The sequence below is a fragment of the Trichosurus vulpecula genome, chromosome 1 (genome assembly GCF_011100635.1).
Source record: "Trichosurus vulpecula isolate mTriVul1 chromosome 1, mTriVul1.pri, whole genome shotgun sequence".
Lineage (NCBI taxonomy): Eukaryota > Metazoa > Chordata > Mammalia > Diprotodontia > Phalangeridae > Trichosurus > Trichosurus vulpecula.
In genome coordinates, this window is record NC_050573.1 from 69,290,211 (window position 1) to 69,311,329 (window position 21,119).

At 43.4% G+C, this 21,119-nt stretch overlaps 1 protein-coding gene across 1 annotated transcript in view; it reads left to right on the top strand.

Moving 5' to 3' along the window:
* Positions 1 to 21,119, top strand: part of ATCAY (ATCAY kinesin light chain interacting caytaxin) — a 44,247-nt gene that overhangs the window by 1,683 nt on the left and 21,445 nt on the right. The window contains exons 2-4 of the mRNA XM_036748541.1: positions 12,067 to 12,125; positions 15,904 to 16,125; positions 20,920 to 21,105. Of these exons, the coding sequence (XP_036604436.1) occupies positions 12,067 to 12,125; positions 15,904 to 16,125; positions 20,920 to 21,105 (467 nt within the window). The remainder of the gene's footprint in view (positions 1 to 12,066; positions 12,126 to 15,903; positions 16,126 to 20,919; positions 21,106 to 21,119) is intronic.

A 21,119-nucleotide genomic window follows, 5' to 3' on the forward strand; every position in this document is an offset into this window, starting at 1 on the left:
ATCATTGATTTCTAGGGCTGGGCTTGAATGCCAAAAGGCCATATCGTTCATTTCCCCTTCTCTTGGTACCATTGAGTTTAATCCTTCATACACACATGAATATCCATGTGATAAGATGGGAACACACTGCTAAGTGCATCATTTACCTAAGGGATCAGATATAAACTCCCCTGTTTGGCCTTCACAACCCAGCCCCATCCTACTTTTCAATAAGCGTTTTTGTGCCTGCCCTCAAGGAGCTCACAATCTAACAGGAGAGGTGACAAGGGAAAAAATGTGCATAAAACAATCCATATGTAGGAGAAACAGGAAATAATTAAGAGAAGAGAGGCACTAGAATTTAGAGGGATTGGGAAAGGCTTCCTATAGAAGGTGGGGTCTTAGATGGGACTTGAAGGAAGCCAGGAGGTATGGATGAGGAAAGAGAGTTCTGAGCTAGAGCCAGAGAAAATGCCTGGAGCAGAGAGAAGATTGTCCCACAAAGCAATCCAGCTCCCGTCCCCATCCATACTTGTGTATCAGATTAGAATGCTTTCCTCCCTCACCTCTACTCTTAGAATCCCTTGTTTCCTCTTCCTCCCCAAATCCTTTTATATCTCTTTTGTATACAACAGTATACAGTGGCAGTATAGCATAGGGAATTGGATATAGAGTCAGGAAATACTGGAATCAGTAAGACCTCTTTTCAAATCCCTCCTCAGATACTCACTAGCTACATGACCCATGGCAAGACAGTTAACCGCTCTCTCAGTGTTTCAGCTTCCTCATCTAAAAAATGGGGCAGTGGGGTCACTCTGAGGCCTCTAAGGGACTTAGTTCTCAATCTATGACCTTACGATCCCTCACTAGACTAACTAGAGCGTAAATTCCTTGAAGGCAAGGACCATTTTGCTTTTTTCTTTGTAACTCTTGTGCCTCGTACAGTGTCTGGCACATAATTATCACTTAAATACTTGTTGATTAACATAATTTGTTCTACCTGTCATACTGTTGTTGTTATTATTATTATTATTAAATTTCTATTTTACAAATATTGTATTAAAAACACTACACGTGGCTCTTGTTCTGACCCTACTTAACTGTGTGACCATGGGCAAGCCTCTCTCCTCTTTGGGAGTCAGCTTGATCTGATGAGCTTCAAGCTGCTTTTCAGCTCTGAAATGCTACAGTTCTATGGTTCTCTGATTTTATTATTATTGATAGGAATGACTTACGCTTATGGAGGGTTTTAAGGTTTAAAAAGTGAAATGCAGCATAGTGCAATAAAGAATCATGATTTGTAGTCAGGGGACCTTGGTTCAAATCCTGCCTCTGCCACTTATTTCCTGCATAACCACAAGCAGTCACAACCCCTCTGGGTCTCAGTTTCCTCAAATATACAATGAGGAGAGTGGATTGGACACTTGCTGAGGTCTAGATCTAAGATTCTACGAGTTCTACACAACTGCCCTGAGAAGTAGGGTGAGGCCAGTATTATCAGCTCCATTTTTACAGAAGAGGAAACAGAACTAACTTGCCCAGATTCAGTTAGGTAATGCCAAAAGCAGGTTTTCAGGCAACGCTTTGCCTTAATTCTGCAGTAACTGGATAGAACAAGATCATCTGTAAATGCACACTGAGAACCAGTTCAGAAAGTCTGATATTGTGCAAAGACACTTGGGGGTGGAAGGGGAGACAGTGCCCAAGTAGATTTTCCTAGTGGCAGCTGCAGCGATTGCCCCTCGGGTGTCAGTAACTCAGTGTTCAGAGGACAGTGGGCTTCTTGTGAAGTTTTAGTCTCTAAGTGCAATCTTTTTGCCAACTCAGTCTTAAATTAAGAAGAGCTTTTGTTTCACCATTCTCCAAAATGAGCTTCACTCGAGTAGGAAGGTTCCAGCTGCAGGCTTGATGTTGCTATCACTGTCTGCCTCCACAGGATTGGGAATTCTATTGGATCCATCTCACTGGTCCTTCTTGGGGATGCTCAAAGGGCATTTTAAAGGTGGAAGGCCTGAAAGATCATCTATCTACTCCAACCCCCTCATTTTACAATAGCTGAGCTAGGATTCAAACTTGAATGGAGGTCTTGTGGGTGATTACATGTTTGCACATTTTAGAAGCGTAGAAAAATGACTTGAAGTGAATCAAGATGAGGTAAGATGCCATCACCAATCTCTTCTGAGCCTGAAACATCACAATGACATATGTATAATGGTTTGATGTAGCAGCTGAATAAAACAGCTTATCAGGTGTTTAACAAAGCTCAAGTGTTGGGAATCCCCTCTATACAGGGTGTCCCCAAAGTCTGGACACATAGGAAATGCATATTTTGAAATATTTGGAATATTAACAGACCTTAGACCCCTTGACTTCTTTTTCTGGGGTATGTTAAAGGAGAAGGTATACTCAATGAAAATCACAGATGCAACACACTTGATTGAAAGCAAAAAGAGTGAATGTGCTAAAGTTGACGGTAATGTGGAGTTATTGCATCAAGTTCGCGTGAATCTTGCAAAGCCCATCAACCTTTGCATCACAAATGATGGAAGTCATATTGAAGATGTTATTTGTTAATATTCCAATTTTTTAAAATGTTGTTGAAAATTTCATTCATTTCATTTCTTGAAAATATGCTTTTTTTCTTATGTGCCCAGACTTCAGGAACACCCTGTACTATCCCCGATAGTCATTCAACTTTCTATTCTATTCTATTCTATTTCTATTCTGTGCCCACTTCACTTCTGAAAATTTCTAAGAATTAGTAAGTACTTCATTTTATCAAGCCCAACTCTACCTCTCAGCAATAGCTACCTACTATTGCTAGTTCCACCCTCTGGGGCCAAGCCGAACAAATCTAATCTGTCTTCTACAGGACAGCTCTCCAAATACTTAATGATGGTTAACATGAACCCCCTAAGTCTTCTATTCTCTTAGGCTAAAGATCCCTACTTTTTTTCACCAGATGTTCGTATGGGCTGGTCTCCCATTTCCTCCTCATCCTGGTTGTTTTACTCTGGACGTGTTTCTGTTTACCAGTGTCTATTCTAACCTGAACCATCTCAATCTGATCTCCGTATTCTAGATGTGGTCATCTTCTGGATCCCAACTCTCTTTAAATGAAGCCTGAACTCACATTAGCTTTTTTGACTTACGTTGACTCAAGTTGAGCTTGTAGCCCTCAGATGATAGGACTATCCAGTTAGGATCAGAGGGGTCTCAGAGGCCATCCAATCCCTTCATTTTACAGACAAAGAAACTGAGCCATCAAAAAGTTAAGTCACATAGCTAGTACATGTCTGAGGTGGGATTTGAACCAGGGTCTTCCTGACTTTTAAGTATGGTATCCTTTCCATGGTACAGCATACTGCCTTGACTCTTAGAAATCTTTTTATCTTCCTCTTTCTCACCTGTCTCATTGACCCCTTCCTCTCCCTCTACCACCCTTGTCTCCAATTGCACCTTTTCAACACCCCAATATGTATTGTCTTCCCTCCATTAGTAAGCTCCTTGAGGGCAGGGATGTCTTGCTTCTATTTGTTTCCTGAGGGCTAGTCATCCTGTCTCCAGTCTATCCCTTCTCCAAACCATTCTTCATGCACTGCCTGAATAATGTTCCTAATGTGCTACCTATGTTCATGTCAATCAAACTACTCAGTAAGCTTCTGTGGCTCTCCATTGCCTCTTGAATAAAGTATAAATTCTTCACATTGGCATTCAAGGCCTTCCATCACCTGCTTGCTGCCTACCAGTCCAACTTTACCTCATTCCATTACCTTTCACATATTGCATATTCCACCGAATCTGTACTGTCTCCTATTCCCATACCACTTTCCTCTCCTGCCTCTGTTTCTTTGTTCATGCTGTCTGCTGGAAGGAACTCCCTACCTCCCTTCCCATCTCTGTCTGTTGAAGTCCCTAACTACCTTCAAAGGCTAGTTCCTCCATAGAGCCTTCTTAGAACCCATTAGGTGAAAGTGGTCACCGCCGAGGGCATGCTAATAAATGTTTAACAAGCTGTCAAAAAAAAAGTACATACTTTTCAATTTAATCTGCATTATTAACATTTTTCCATCACCTTCTTAAGTCTAGACAAACAACAAAACAATAAATCAAGCCTTGATTTGTAGTGTCTGCTGATTTCTGATATGTAAAGGCTCACACTGAAAATTTAATAATCGGCTTTCACAAACCAGTTTGAGCTTGCTGCAGCACATTCCTGGTCTCTCTCTCCCCTCAGATTTCTCATAGCCATTTGCCTAGGTCTCTCCTTTACACTTACTCTGGTCTCCCATATCACAGTTATTAGTGTATTTGACCTACCCACTAGACTATTTCTGGTCTTTGAGAGCTTATACTCTGTCATATCTATTGATCCTAAGTGCCTAGCATATATGGACTTTGCATATAATATACTCTTTGTTGAATTAAATTATCCATTAAAAATCAGAATGAGATATATTTTTGGACATGGCCAATGTGGGAATTTGTTTGGTATGACTCTGAATATTTGTTATAAGGGTTTTTTCTTTTTTAATTGTTTGATGGCAAGGGGTGGGCAGTGGGAGAGAGAGAAAACAAGTTTATGTTGGTTGAAAAAAATAAAATGACATTTAAAAAAATTAATTGTCCAAAAGTGGAATGGACTGCCTGGAGCTATAGTGGATTCCCCCTCTTTAGAGGTCTTCAGGCTAAGGCCAAATGACCATTTATCAGCTATGCTACTGTGGGAATTCTTTTCATGTATGAGTGGGAATAAATGGTTTATATAGAACTGATGGTTGGAATAGATGTATGGGTTAGAATAGACCAGGGCTGCACAACGTATGGCCTGGGGGCCTCTTGCAGCCCACCAAAGGATTTCTGGCGGCCCACAAAAAATGTAGAGGAGGTAAAGGAAAATAAAGATGTAAGCAGTGCTCTGTCTGTGCGCCACCAAACCCACCTTCTACTAGTAACTATTGTGCCGGTCATGTAATTTGGTGGGTGGGTTGCCACCGCTCATACTCTCCTGTTTGTCACGTGACCCACAGCAACCAACCATCTGTCTCTAGATGAGAGATTTCATGATAAATAAAAATCTTAAGTAATAAGTGTAATTAATTGATATTAATTGAAATTTCCCTTTTAAAAGATATGGTTTATTTGCAATAATCATTAATTATACCTTTACTTGAAAAGTGAGCCACTAAAAACCTATCTGTGGACCAAAGAAGTTTAGCCTGTTTTAATTTTGGCCCTTACCTACTGCCAGGTTGTGCAGGTCTGGAATAGACCTATGTCCCTTCCAACACTCAAATTTTATTAATTGAACTGAATTGACTTCTAGGGTCTGCTTATCTCAGCAGTCATCCAGCAAATATTTATTAAACACCTACTGTGTCAAAACCTGATGCTCAGCATTCAGAATAGAAGGAGGGGAAAAAAAAATCATGTGGTCCCTGCCCTCAAGGAGCTTCTCCTCTAATAGGAGGATATGACAGGTCCAAAAAAATTTTAAAAAGCATGTGAGATATGGTATTCTATGATAGAAGCAAAGGAGAAATTCAGGCAAAGTGTTCTCCAGAAATCTGAGCAGGGAATGATTGATTTCAGTTAAGGAAATCAGGGAAAATTTTATAAAACAAGGTAGTACTTGAGCTGGGCCTTGAATAAGACAAGGATTTCACCAGACTGAAATGAGGAGGTAGTATAATCCTGGCCTAAGGGAGGACCTCCACAAATGCACAGAGTTTTGGAAAAAAACAGGACAAGTTTGGTGGGCGACACAGTGAATTGAGTTGTAGACTTGGAGTCAGGAAGAGCTGAGTTCAAATCCTGCCATTTACTAGCTGAATGACCCTAGGCAAGTAACATAATCTCTCCCAGCCTCAGTTTCTTCATCTGTAAAATGATAGCCTCCAAGATCCCTTCCAGATCTAAACCTATGATCCTGTGGTTGGGAAGTATGAAGGATGTAAGGGTAAAGTATAAGGGACAACTAGAGAGTGCCATGAAACACAGAGCTCTGAACCTGAATCAGGAAGGCCTGAGTTCAAATCCAGCCTCAGATATTTACTGGCTGTGTGACCCTGAGCAAGAAACTTAACCTCCGTTTCCTCACCTGTGAAATGGAGGTAGTAATAGCACCTACCTCCCAGAGTTATTATGAAGATCGAATGAGATCTACTTAGCACAGTGCCTGGCACATAGCTGGCTCTGCATAACTGCTAGCTATCATCATCTTCCGTATAGTTACTATGGAGGGGAGTGATGTGGACCAAGGCTAACAAGACAGGTTGTCATTGGAGGGTCTTCTACGCCAGGCCAACAAATTTGCTATTATTATTATTATTATTGTTATTAAAGGAAATAGAAAACCAGCTAAGGCTTTGGGGCAAAGAGAGGAGTGATGAAGTCAGACCTTCATACAGACACATGTCATTTCAGAGTCAGAACAAAGGGTCCCCCACTGCCTGTGCCTCCAGACCACATAACCCCCACGTAGGTCCCAATTTAGAAGATGCTAGACAGCAGATCACCGAGTGGGGGACTGGCATGCCAAGAAACAGACTTCTAGTCCATTCCCCTGGGAGGACAGAAGACAATGAGAGTCACTGATATGAATAATAATAATAGTCTGTATTTCTATAGTAATTCAAAGTAGACAAAAGGCCTCCCTCGTAACAGCCAGCCCTGTGAGGCAGGGAACATGTTATCTCCATTTTACAGCTAAGGAAACTGAACATAGGATCAGTGGTAAATGTTTAACTACTGGCTCTCTGGGAAAAAAATGCACACAACAGACTTAAATTTAATCTGCATTATTGGCGTTCTCTCATCACTTTCTTAAGTCTAGACAAGCAACAAAACAATGCATTGAGCCAATGTCTGAGGTCTAAATGCTCACAATGAAAATTTAATGATTAGCTCTTTGAGCCCATTTGACCTGGCTACTAGCCATGTGGCTACCAGGAATCATAGAGTTAGAGCTGAAAAGGCCCTTAAAGAGTCTGTAATCTCACTCCCTCATTTTGTATATGAGAAAACTGAGACACAGAGGCTAGGTGACTTGTTTGACATCACACAGGTAGTAGGTGTCAGAGCTGGGACTTTAATCCAAGCCTTCTGACTCCATTTCTAGTCCCCTTTCCTTTGCAATATGCTGCATACCCCATAGGCACATGACTAATGAGAATTATAGCTAAAACTGGAACCCAGATTTCCTGACTCTGAATCCAATGCTCTTCCCCCACCCAACCCCCACCACAGCACATCGTCCCTTATCCACTGGCATGGTCGGTCCTAGTCCAGAGCTACAGGCAGGGCACATGGAGGTCAAACTGAGCACGTAACTGGTTTGACCTCCAGAAGGGGATATGGGAGGGGGTGCAGCCAGAGGGTGGCACAGGCAGCTGGATGCAAGGAGTAAGGTCCAGAGAGAGAGATGCAGTGGACTGGTGTAACCTAAGGAGAGAATGAGCTGAGTAGAAAGGGAGGGATAAGCATCTTCCTCCCTGGAGGCGTGTCCTCCTGCTAAAGGCTTGGTCTGCTGGTGCGTCTGCTGTTCTGCATTGATGCTGTAGTGATGCCCGAGGGAGGAGTAAGATGCTGGAGCATGCTCACTGGATCCCCAGCATCTTCCTAGTCAGAACTCATTCACTGCCAGAGAGCCAGTGTCTTATAGGATAAAGCTCAGCATCATCTGACCAGTACAGACCAAAATGGTGGGGCTGGGGCCTTAAACAAGCTCCCCTGATTCAGGAAATTCAGAAAGGGAGAGAGGCTCAAGACCCAGGTAAGACTCAAACAAGAGGAGCCAAATCCCAAAGGGAGGATTGCCTGAGCATCCTCTTAAAAGGTAAGGAAGACATTTTTTTCTTACTTCCTGATAGAGTCTGTGTTCAGAAAACCCTCTGACATACATTGTCAGCCTCCAAGTGCACTGGGGAAATCCTTGGGGTATTTGGAGGTGCTCTGCCCTGGGGTAATCAGCATCCCCTCATAGCATCAGAGGATCAGAGATCTGGAGCTGAAAGGATCCTTGGAGATCATCTAATCTAATTCCTTTCACCCTACAGATTAGGAAACTGAGACCCAGAGAGATTAAATTATTTTCCCAAGGTCATGTGGGTAATCGGTAGCAGAGTCAGGATGCGAACCTGTGTCTTTTGACTTTGGAGTGAGAAAATCTGCTCCGTTCATGCCAACAACAGCCCAGGCCCCTAAAGACTAATTCTTTGGCTTGTAGCATCAGAACATAAGCTCCCTGTGGGCAGGACCTGTGTTTGCCTTCCTTTGTGTCATCCCCAACACCTTCATATACAGTAAATGCTTCATAAATGATTGTTGACTGACTGGTGGAGGATACTAGATTCTGAAGTGTGGTGTTCTGTGTTACCTGAAGCAAGTCACACATTCCACACACGTGGGTTTTCTCACCTGTAAAATGGAGTTGACAGCGCTGGTACCGTTGTTGATATCACATTGAATTGTGAGGAGCATGCTTTATAAATTTTAAAGCCCTACAGAAGAGCAAGTCATTGTCATCGTTTGCTGTGCCACCCTGGCCAAATCATTCCAGCTCTCTGAGCCTCTGTTTCCTCATCGGTAAAACAGGGACTAGACAATCACTAAGGCAACCGGGGGGCCCAGTGGATAGATCACTGGACCTAAGTTGAAATCTGGCCTCAGATACTCACTAGCTGAGTGACCCTGGGCAAGTCACTTCATCCTGTTTGCCTCAGTTTCCTCATCTGTAAAATGAGCTGGAGAAGGAAACCACAAACCCCTCCAGTATCTTTGCCAAGAAAACCCAAAATGGGGTCACAAAGAGTCAGGACCACTGAAAAATGACCGAACAACAAAATTATTACAATTGTCTCGGACCCCCTTTCAACTCTAGTTTCCATGATAGGATTATTCCATGGCTGTAGCTGCACAAGGTATCTCCGGGGAAGCGTAGAATCATAGATTTAGAGCTGAAAAGGATGATAAAGATCATCTGGGCTGGTGGTGTCAAACTCAAATGGAAATGGGAGGCACTAAACTTTACATAAGGATTTTGATGGGCCATATATTGGCTTGGTTTTTAAATGTTATGTTATGTTTTATTCTATTTTTATTTTGTTAAATGTTTCCCAATTACATTTTAATCTGGTTCAGGCCACACATGGGATCAGTGTAACAGGCTTGACACCGAGGCCCACAAACAGTGAGTGAATTGTCCAGCGTCCTATAGATCTTAAGTAGCAAAGCTAAACTTTAAAATTTGCAATGAAGACGGCACTTTGTAAATTTTAAAGCATTAGAGAAATGTAAGTCATTATTATTATTGTTATTACACCTTGTGGGAGCCTGGGGAAGTCATTTCCCTCTTACAGGCCTCAGCTTTTTAAATTCAGAGAGGGATAACACTTGCACCATCTACCTCACATAACTTGCTGTGGAGAAATATTTTGAAAATCTTGATGCACCATAGAAATGTTAAGTCATTAATATTATTGAAACAGAGACAAATATAAGAAAGCAAGATGGCCCTTGACTTCGAAGAGCCTCCATTCCAACAGAGTTAAATATCACATAAAGGGTAGTTAGAGCTGGAAAGGTAGCTGTCTAGAAGGAGCACGACTGCCTGGTTCTTTACAAAATGAGGTGGAAGCTCTCCTGTCACAGCCCAGGACATGGGGACAGAGCCCAAATTCCAGTGGGAGTAGGAGGATGGCTAAGCACAGAATTCCTGAACCCGGTGTCTCTGCTTGGGCAGGGGCTTTACCCCCGGTAAATTTTGACCATTTCAATTGCCCAAAGGTTGATAATGGAGACCTTCCAACCCAATCTGCCTTGGGCGCATTCCCCTCATGATCAAGTCAAGACTAGCTCAGTCTGAAGGAATTAGTGCCCGTGTCCCCTGTTTCCACCGGCACGGATCCCAGTCTACGTGGGGGTCTTAGAGGCATTTGCAAAGAAAAAGCAAGATCGGCCAGTTAATGTCGAAAGCAACGGCCTTTGTTAACAAGCACATGCCCATGAAGGAAAGCATCATGGAAGCCCCAGAGGTTGCCAGGGGTGGGAATACCAAGGGGAAGAAAGGGAAACAAGGGGAGGACAGAGCCAGAGGGGTTGACAGATTTCTTTAGGCTTTAGCAGGAGGGTCCACAGCTCCTTGACACTCCCAGCTTCAGGTGTCTAAGTTACTTCCAGTCAATGTGAGGGATGCCTGTGGCCTTATCTCCTCCACAAGAGCGTCCCTCAGACCTACACACACACACACAAGACCTTCCAAACTAAGGCCATGTGGTATGGCACAATGGGCAGAGTTGTGGGCCTGGGATCAGGAAGACCCAGCTTCAATGTCTCCTTCTGATCTATAGTGACTGCATAGCCCTAGGCCAATCATTTGACCTCTCTCGGCCTCTGTCTGCTCATTTGTAAAAATGGAAACAGTAACAAAACCCACCTTGTAGGGTTGTTGAGAAGACCAAATGAAATAAAATATGTAAAGTGCTTCGCAAACCTACACCTCTGCGTATGTGTGTTGCACTGCGTAGCACTGTGTAGCATAGCCTCTACTTAAATGCATTTGGAGTTTGTGGCCTGGGACAAGCCATTGATCCTTCTGGGCATCAATTTCCCCTTCCGAACAGAGGTGGGGAGGGAATATAGCATAATCCTTTCTAAATGCTTCCCCTTAACTGAGCCCTTTTCTGTAAAAGGGGTTTGAGAATCCTTCCCCTGCCTCCCTCACAAGACTGTCGGGAGGATCACAGATCGAGAGCCAGAAGGGAGCTCAGGAACCAGCTAAATCCAACTCCTTTATTTTACAGTCAGGGAAACTGAGGCCAAGCGGGGGGGGGGGGGAGGGGGTGTTAAACAGCTTGCTCAGGTTCCCACAAGTACTGTGACCCAGAGGTAAGTTTTGAACCCACCTCCTCTCACTCTAGAGTCCATGTTCGATTCTCTGTAGCACAACCACAGGAGTTAAGGGTACCTTGTGGCCCGATTCTTTAGCACCTACTCTTTCTGTAACTTTCCCCATCAATGCTAGGCTTGTCCTCCATATACCCCTTGAACTTTTAAGAGCTCGGACAAAGCTTCAAAACCCTGGAACATGATACCACAATATCTGTCAGTAAGTCTTTCCTAAATAACAAGCTTTATGCCCAACCCTGTGCTAGGCTCAGTGGGATGCAAGATAAACAGGTGACACTGAATCTGTGCCCTAGAGAAGGTGACAATCCAATTGGAGAGGTAAGATTCACACCTAAAAAGCAATTAGAGAACAGGGGGATCGGATATGAAAACAAACACTTGTTTACATAATACAGACATATGGAAGAGGGAGCAGACACCCTCTGTCTTCCATCTGGGGAGGCATGTTAGTTGTATTCAAATATTTGAAGGCCATCACATGGAAGAGGGATGAGACTGTTCTCTGCTCAACCCAAGAGAATAGAGCTAGGAGCAAGGGGTAGAAATTATGAGGGCAGACTTGGGGTTGACATTAAAAAGAACTTCCTGATAATTATAGCTATCCCACACTGGAATGGGAAAGTTATTATCACTAGAGGTATTCCAGTAGATGACTACTTTCTGGGGATGTTGCAGTGGGGATTTTTGTCCAGGTATGGGATAGACTAGCTGCCCTCAGAGTTTCCTTGTAATGCTGAAAGTCTGTGTGGAGTTACAGGGAAGATGACTTCCTCCCAGAGGAGGTACCAAGTTTTCTCTGACTAGAAGTCTCCAAGCAAAAGCTGGATGACCCTTGGAATATTGGAGAGGGAATTCCTGCTTAGGTATGGGTATGGGTGAGACTCAACCCTCCCTGATAACCCTTCAAACACTGAGACACTTACTCTTTAAAATAGTGGGGCTTGGCTAATGAGCTAAAGTTGGAAGATCCTTCTCAGCTGGGTCTATTTCTTCTATGACATTTCAAGCCAATTAAGAATTGGACGAACTTTGGCTGAACACTGACTGATGATAGAAAATATTATTTCTTTCCTTTCCTGAATGCATCTTTCTGAACCCGTTTTGCTCAACCTATCCTTCTGGCTCTGCCCTTTGCTTTGACTTATGACCATGATTGATGCCCCTGGACTGGTTTGCCAGACCTCTCCCAGAAGAGACAGGGATGGACACCCTTGGAAGTCCCGTTGAAGACACATCCTGTAAGTATCTACCTGAGTTTGTCCATCTGGGTGTCACGGTAACCACACTGGCATACCCAGGATGGCTGCTAGTACAGGTTCTTAGGTCTGCTTTACTAAGGAAAGCAACTTAAAAGGGGTCAATGATCTTCTTTAATTAAATAGAAAAAAATACAAAGAGAAATAAAGACCAACAGACAGGGCTCTACTGCCTGAATCAAAGCTTTACATCCACCACTGAATTGACAGAGCCTTTACCTCTGAGGAGTAGGGAAGCTCTGAACATATAGCCCCTCAGAGTCTTGACCAGGGAATCACATCTTTCTCATAAGGAAGCCCCCAAAGCAAAAGCTCACCTCTCGGAATATATATACTCTTTCAGCTAATAGGCTCAGAGCCAGAGGGCATCACAACCTGACTCATTGCCCAATTAGCTTATTAACAAAAGGTGTGCAAGCCTTCCTATAAGCAAGCTTCCCTTAATGGGCTCCACATGAGCCCTATTAATGGGCAGGGAAGATCTTACACCACCCGCCCCCCATTCACATTACACTGGGTTTGGCCAGGGGCACTGGTTTATGAGTTTTATTAATGATGGAATTGAATTTTGGTCAATTTGTAATCCTAGGAGACTGAATGTCAGGACACTTGGGTCTGACCTCAGACAAATCCCTTCCCCTCCTGAGGGTAGAATCAGAGGTAGGATCCAAACCCAGGTCCTCAGACTCCAGGACCAGTGCTCTTCCCACTATACCCCAGCAAGTGGTCTTCCTCACAGGGCTGCTACCCCAGGCCTAACAGAACATTCCTACCATTGAACCGTAAGTGTAGATAATTAGGTCCATGAATTTCCTTGAGGAATTCTGTCCAGTATGCTGCAACAAATTTGTGACCCGCTATCTATGCTGCCACAGCATCCTCAAGGTCTTTCTCTATGCCCTGTGGCTGAACTTTCTTTTATGTGCTGTCTCCCCCAATTAGTGTGTGAGCTCCTTAAGAACAGCGACTATTTTGCTTTTTCTATTTGTATCCCCAGCACTTGGCACAGGGCTTGGCATCTAGTAAGCACTTAACAAATGATTTTTCATTCAGTCACTAAAGTGGGCATTCCATATTACAATCCATTCATGCCTGCCCACCCGATGGAGCTCTTCTTGTCCATATCTTCCTATAAAACCGCCATAGGAGTGTCATCCAACCTCCAAGGGGTCATCCTCACATTCTCTTGGCTAATCATGCTTAAAGTATCTGAGGGCATGGCTGGAGGAGGGAACAAGGGCCAACACAGTGGATGAACTATACTATTTCTGAGTCAGCAACCTTAGCAGTTGCTACCACCAAATTGTAGTCCTATCCCAATTCTAAATTTGTCTCCATCACTGATCAACTCCAAGGACCTGCATGACCCAGGAATCTTGTCCCCTCTCCCATTTGTCAAGTGGCTCCATAAGTATTTGTGAAGTGCATCAGGAGCCTGTTTGAACATAATCTACTACACAGGTTCAGATACAGTATGAGCCAAAGTCTTTCCTGACACATAACAGCCACATACAAGAAAAGAACTGGTAAGGCAACTAGCTCTGGCCTAGCAACAACATGACATAACAGGTGGGCTGAACTTTGAGTTGAGAACACTTTGGGGTAAATTTGACAAATGACTTGTTTAAAAAAAAGCAGGGGCTTGGAGAGGAGAGGGACTGGCTAATATTAATGAATAGTTCACATGTTAGATGACAGATTTGGGACATAAACAGATCCTGACAGGCTTGAATGTATGTTCATCTGACATTAATGACATAAAATTTAACAGTTAATTTTTAGTTAATTTAATAATTAATAAAATTTTATACCCCCCCCCACAACTTCTAACCAGTGCATATCCTTTGGCCCAGCTATACTACTGAGAAGGCTATAATCAAAAATACTTTAAAAAGTGGAGAAGGATCCTATATGTACCAAAATAGTCATAGCTATTCTTTCTGGGGTACAAAAGCCTGAAATGAAAAAGGATGCCCATCAATTGAAGGAGGGCTAAGTGAGTTGTGGTTTATGAATATAATGGAATACTATTGTGCTATAAGAAATGTCCGAGTAGATGATTTCTAAAGAGCATGGAAAGACTTCTTTGAACTGATGCTGAGTGAAGCTGAGTGAAGTCTCTGTCTCTGTTTCTGTCTGTCTCTGTCTCTCTGTCTCTTTCCCTCTCTCTCTGTCTCTGTCTCTCTCCTCTCCCCTCCCCCTCTCCCTCTGTCTCTGTATCTATCTCTGTCTGTCTCTTTCTGATCCACAATCTATCAGTCCCTATATCCTGTCCATTTTACCTCTACATCTCACATCTGTCCCTTTATCTCCACTCACAAAGAACATACACTATCCCCAACAAGTGGTCATTCAGCCTGTGTTTGAAGACCTATGAACGGGGAGCCCACTATCTCCCAAGGCAGGCCATTCCACTTTTGGAGAGTTCTAGTTGTTACAAGTCAACAAGCATCTATTAAGCACCTACTATGTGCCTGTGCCAGCACTGTGGTAAGTATCAGTTGTTAGGGAGTTTTTCAGTTCAGACTCCCACCATCTTTCCCCAAAACTATAGCAATAGTTTCCTAACTAGCCCCCTCCCTGCAGTGTGCCCTCGCCCCCATAATCCATCCTTCACATCACTGACAAAATAACCCTCCTCACACAAGCCTGTGTCACCCCCTGACCAGCCATTTATTCAGTGGCTTCTCGCTATCTACACTTCAATATTTCATTGAATCTACATTCATCAAAAGCCCAGGCTTTCCCCCTCAGCCTGTGTGGTCCTTGTCCTTCTCCTGCTACAAAAGCTCTCTCTAGGGAGTCACCACCTCTGCCCTCCTGTTATTGAAGGACCAGGGGGGCCCTTGGTGGAGAAGGGCCATTCTGTGTTTTCCTTTGTTTCACAGGCTGTCGTGGCTTTGGCCAAAGCCTTCCCTTTAGATTCTTTGGTAGATGTGGTTCTCTCTATTTACATTGCTGTAGTCAGCATCTATATTGTTTTCTTGGTTCTGCCCGCTTCACTTTGCATCAATTTTCTTCCCATGTCTGTCTGTATTCATTATAATAATCATTTCTCACAGCATTTCTTCCATCGCAACAACGCACCCCAATTCATTTAGCCATTTCCCAATCAGTGGGTATCTTACTTGCTCTTTGCTGCCACAAAAAGTGCTGCTATAAATATTTTGGCATACATGAAACCTTTATTTTTTGTCAGAAACTTCCCCAGTATAGGCCTAACAGTGGAATCTCTAGGTTAGAGGTAATACACACTTTAGCCACTTCATTTTCATAATTCCAAATTGCTTTCCAGAATGGATGAACTCATTCACAGCTTCACTGATAACTCATTAGACACACATGACATTCTAGTCAAACTACTACTAACTTTTCCCTGATGTTGCCCTGCCCCTCCCTTCTGGCCTCTGTGAATCTGTGCAGATAGTCCTCTCCCTCCTCATCTCCACCTGTGAAACAGCTTTCCTTCCTTCAGTTGTCAGCTCAGGTGCCACCTTTCTCCCAAGGCCTTTCCTGAACCCCCTTGTCAGAAGTGATCTCTCCTCCAACTTCTCATGCCTCTCTTTGTACTTTGCACACTCTTTTCTCATGGTATCAGAATTATTTGCATACCCATCCCAGTCTACCCCCTCAGAATGTAAACTTCATGAGGGCAGGCACTATGTTGTTTCCATTTTTTTAATTCATAGCACTAAATACAATGTCTTGCACATAATAAAGCCTTCATAATTGTTTGTTGAATTTTTAAATTTACCTTCAGCTCCTCCAAACACTTTAAACTTCAACGGAGCTCATCGTAAACGAAAGACACTCATTGCTCCTGAAATCAACATTTCACTGGACCAAAGTGAGGGCTCAGTCTTGTCCGATGATTTCCTGGACACCCCCGATGACCTGGACATCAACGTGGATGACATCGAAACCCCAGATGAGACGGATTCCCTGGAATTCCTAGGAAATGGCAATGAGCTAGAGTGGGAAGGTAACGGCCTGGGAGTGTTGTTTTGGCTTTAATTCCAAGAATGTTGACGTTAGAATTAGGAGAGATCTAAGTTCTTATGGGCTTCTGAAATATACTAGCTGCTTGACCTTGGAAAAATCAGTCTATCTAAACCTCAGTTCCCTTGTCTGTATGATGAGAATAATAATTCCGATGCTCATCTCATAAAGTTCTTGTGAGAGTCAAAAGAGATCATGAGTATAAAGTGCTTGGCAAACTTTAAAGTACCATCCCACATAAATGTCCTTTTTTTACCAATGACTATAAGCCAGGCCTCTGAAGATTCAAAACAGCTACTCGTTTCCTTATTGCTGGCTGCACTATGAAAAACCAGTACTGGAACCTGGCTCAGTTCTTACTTTGGCTTCTAAAGGTTTCTTTGGTGTATCATCCCACCAAGTTGTATTCTTTTGGGGGCTGAGTGAGATGTGAGGCCTTCCTCAAGTTCTCCATATGTGTATTGAACAAACTTGAGAAGCTCACCTCTGTCAGCAAGAAACACAAAAACACAAAACGCCTGAGCTGTAAGGAACTTAGAACACAAAATGCTAGATTGGGGAGGGCTCCTGGAATACAGAACACAATATCAGAGCTGAGAGAAATCTTAGAACGTGGAATTTCAGAGCCGAGAGGAACATTAAATATCATCCAGTCTGGTGCCTCCATTTTACAGATGAGGAAACTGAGACCCAAAGAAGTGAAAGGATTTGAACAAATTCACACAAGGAGTAAGTAAAAGATTCAGATCTTCTGATTTCAGCTCATGTTCCTTCTACTATGCCATGGCTAGCATCAGTTCTAACTCATTGGCAGTACCTCCACTTGGGTCTCTAACTTGGGCCAGACTAAGATAAAAATGGGAAATTTTATAGGCGATGAGTAAGTGTTCGATAAAGATTGGGAGCCAGCATGGTGCAATGGAGTCAAGAAACCAGTGTTTGAGTTTGGGCTCTGCTACAAGTTAGCCATGGGAGCACAGACAAATTGTTTCACCTTTCTGGGCCTCGGTTTCCCCATCTGTAAAATTAAGAGATTAGACTAGATGACTTCTAAGGTCCTATTCAGCTCAATGTTGTACATCCATAGGTTTTTCTGGCAGAAGAGACCTTAGGGATCACTTAGTCCCTGCCCTCCCCTCTGATTTTACATTTGAAAAAACTGACACTCAAAAAGATCATGATTTGCTCAGATTTAGCAAGTAGCAGAGTCCAGATTCAAACCCAGATCTGCAGACTCCAAATCTGGAGCTCTTCCCACTACACTACTCTGCTTTCAAGGCTCTAACCATCATGTTCTAAGCGAGGCCCCTTCTAGCTCTGACCTTTTGTTTGTCTCTCTGACCAGTTCATCAGGATCTGTTGACTTTAATAATTATTATAATAATTTCATTCCTCTAGGTTTGTTTTTTTACAACCCTTTCTCCTAATGGCTTTATGGGGCAGGGAGAATTATATCCCCATTTTACAGATGAGGAAGCCGAGGTTAAACAAGCCATTACCGAGTTCACAAAGCTAGTAAGTGGCGGAGCTAGGACTAGGACCCAGAGATTTCCACGACGCCCATTTTAAAAGCAGAATTCAGTTTCAGCCTATCCTCAAATTCCCCCTCTTTCATGACCCATCATTCTACTTTATCCTGTCCCAAAGACAAAGATTTCCCAGGCCCCTCTTGACTTAGCTCCTGCCCCACTCCAACCCCCCAGGCTCCTTGGAGCTAAAAATATCAGTTCCCAGTGTCCGAAGCAGTCAGTAGTCAGGCTAATCTTAGCCTTTGACAAGTGGCTATTTACAAAGCCACCTTAAGGACAGTTCTAAAGAGGTGGTCACCCATGGAGGGTTAAATAGCGACAAAGCACATTCAACCCTTCATTCCATTTGAATTTGTTGGGCAAACATTTATTAAGCACCTGTGGTGTACAGAGTCCTATGCTCAGTGCTGGGGAAGATGTAAAGTTTGGATGAGTCCTGGTCCCTTCCCTCCTCTTGTGACTTAGAGCCTGGTAGGAGTATAAGACAGAAATTCAGATAATAATACACAGTATTATATTATACTTGCATTACAATGGCACAAAACAAAATGCTATGTGAAGTCTAGGGGACAAAGGTAGTTACCCATGGGGGTGGGGGAGGGGAAATCTAGGAAGGCTTCCTGGAGACAGTATTTGGGTTGGACTTTAATGATGGGTAGGGATTCAACAGGTGAAAAGGAGGATGGAGAACATCCCAAATATAGGGAAGCAGCATTATGAAGTAGAAGGAGAAAGGGATTTGGAGTCAGCACTGGTTGTTCAGATGTTTTTCAGTCATGTCCAGCCCTTTGTGACCACACTGGGGTCTTCTTGGCAGAGATACTGGAGTGATTCCTTCTCCGGCTCATTTTATAGATGAGGAAACTGAAGCAAACAGGCTTAAGTGACTTGCCCAGGGCCCTACAGCTAGTTAGTATCTGAGGCCAGATTTGAACTTGGGGAGATGAGTCTTCTCGACTCTGGCACTCTATCCATCGCACCACCCAGCTGCCTGGAGTCAGAAGACTTGTGCGACCTTGGGCAAATTACTTCCTTCTCTAGGCCTCCGTTTTCTCACTGTAAAATGAGGGTGCTAGATTAGATGATCTCTGAATTCCTTTCCAGATCTATTTAGGAATAGTCAGTAGAGTTTCAGGAGACAGACAAGTCTGGCTAAACCACAGGGTAGGAGGGTTCACAGGCCTTGAATGACAACTAGAGGAACTTTGCCTGGAAGGCAATAGGGACTCACTGAAAGGTTTTGAGCAGAGAATAAACATGACTGAGTTTATATATAAGAAAGTGACTGACCTCTGATTATAATAGACCTTTGGTTGGCCTAAGGAACATACAGCCAGCAAGCATTTATTGAACGTGCTTAGCCAATGATGTGAGACATTGTCCCGGCCACACAAAGATCACAGTCTAGTTTGGGAGGTGAGTCTAACACCCACAACAACACTGAACGACTCAAGGCAGCGTATAATTGAGTTCTAAGCTGTACAATTCAGAGCCAAGGAGCGAGAGTCTGGAGAAGGGTCGTCAGGGCAGGCTAGAGAAATAATCATTCCCATTTCCAAAGTTTCCAAAACCCTTTCCTCATGAGTCTAGGAGGTGGCACCTCTAAAGATCCTAGACTTTCAGACCATCTAGTTCTATATCCTTATGAGATCATCTCAGAGACAGCCCAGTCCAGCCTCCTCGTTCTACAGAAAAGGAAACAGAGGCTTGGGAGGGCAGGGACTAACAAGTTCTAAGTAGTTAAGCCAGGATTCAAAACCTAAGTCAGTCTCTTGACTCCAAAGACAGCATCCTTTCTATCCCACCACATTGCCTCTCCATTTCACAGAGAAGGAACCAGAGGCTCAGAGAGATAAAGTGATTTGACCAAAAGACGCTCATCACCAAAGATAGGCCGCCAGTGCTTTGAACACAGAATCTCATGAATTGTCTGTTGAGGCAGGGAAGGACTGTAGTTTTTGCTCTGACAAAAGAATTCTTTCAATTCATTCCATTCAGTAAGTATTCAGTAAGTAGCTTCTCTGCCCACAGCCCTGGGTGCTGGGTGTTGGGAGAGAGAGAAAAAGTAGAAAAGGCAGTGTCCCTGCCCCCATGCAACTTACAGTATAGCAAAGAGGAAAGATAAACAGAGATTAACTATAACATATAAGTAATATACACAGATCCTCAAATGTAATAATTCATGATAATTGCATCAGAGAAGCACAAATGAAATGCTGTATGAGGTCAAAGGGGTAAAAGGTCTTCATTACCAAGGAGAAAGGCAGAGAGAAAGAAGGTTGAGTCAAGACTTCTTGGAAGAGGTGGTATTTAAGTTGGTCTTATAAAGGCGACAGTGCTATGTAGTAAAAAGAGCACTTGTCTTAGAGCCACAGAGTCACCATGTCACAGAATCTGAGAGTTAGAAAGCACCTCAATAGCCATCTAGTCCAACCTGTCTAAGAAAGGAATCCCCCCTATAACATACCTGACAAAAGATCAGGCAAACTCCACTTGGTGACCTCCAAGGAGGAGGGGGTCCCACTTCCTCTCAAAGGAGCCCATTGTACTTTGGGATAGCTCTAATCTCTACATGAGATGATCATTTCCCCCTCTGTCTTTGCTTCCCACGTTTGATCTTCCATGCTGGGAATTCCCCATGCCCTCCTACGGCTCATAAGGATTCTGGCACCATTACCCAAACAAAAAGGAAGGCAGAAGAGCAAAGACTCTTCCAGTTTACCCAGTCTGATCCTAGTAGGCAGAGTCAGAAGACCTGGGTTTAAGTCCCTGCTCTGCTATCTAGTAACTGTGATCTTGGGCAAACCACTTGACTGCTGGAACCCTTAGCTCCTTCATTTGTGATATAGAGCTTTTTCTAAAAACCTGCCCTAGTGACCTCATAGGGTTGTGGTAGAAAATGCATTTTGTAATACTCAAAGCACTATAGAAATGGGAGCTATTATTGTGGTTGTTGTCTTTTCTTTCCCAGATGATGGGGAGTTCTTCAAGGGCAGGAATCATCTTTCTATCCCTACAGTGCCAGGCACACAATAGGCATCCAATAAATTTAAGTTCCATGAGGACAGAAATTATGTCTATACAAACTTTCCATTCACCAAACAGTGCTCTGCACATAGAGTTTAACAAATACATTTGTTGAATGAATGGATTTTCACTGAACTGATGGACTTGAAATCAATGAGAATTCTTTCATTCTCTGCTGCCTTGGAAGATAAAAATAATGACTTTTCATGTCCTGCTTTCAGATGACACCCCCGTGGCCACTGCTAAGAACATGCCTGGTGACAGTGCAGACCTCTTTGGGGATGGGGCAGCTGAAGAAGGTGGTGCCGCTAATGGGCGCCTGTGGAGAACGGTTATCATTGGTGAGCAGGAGCACCGAATTGACCTCCAGATGATCAAACCCTATATGAAGGTGGTGACCCATGGAGGTGAGTACTGAGGA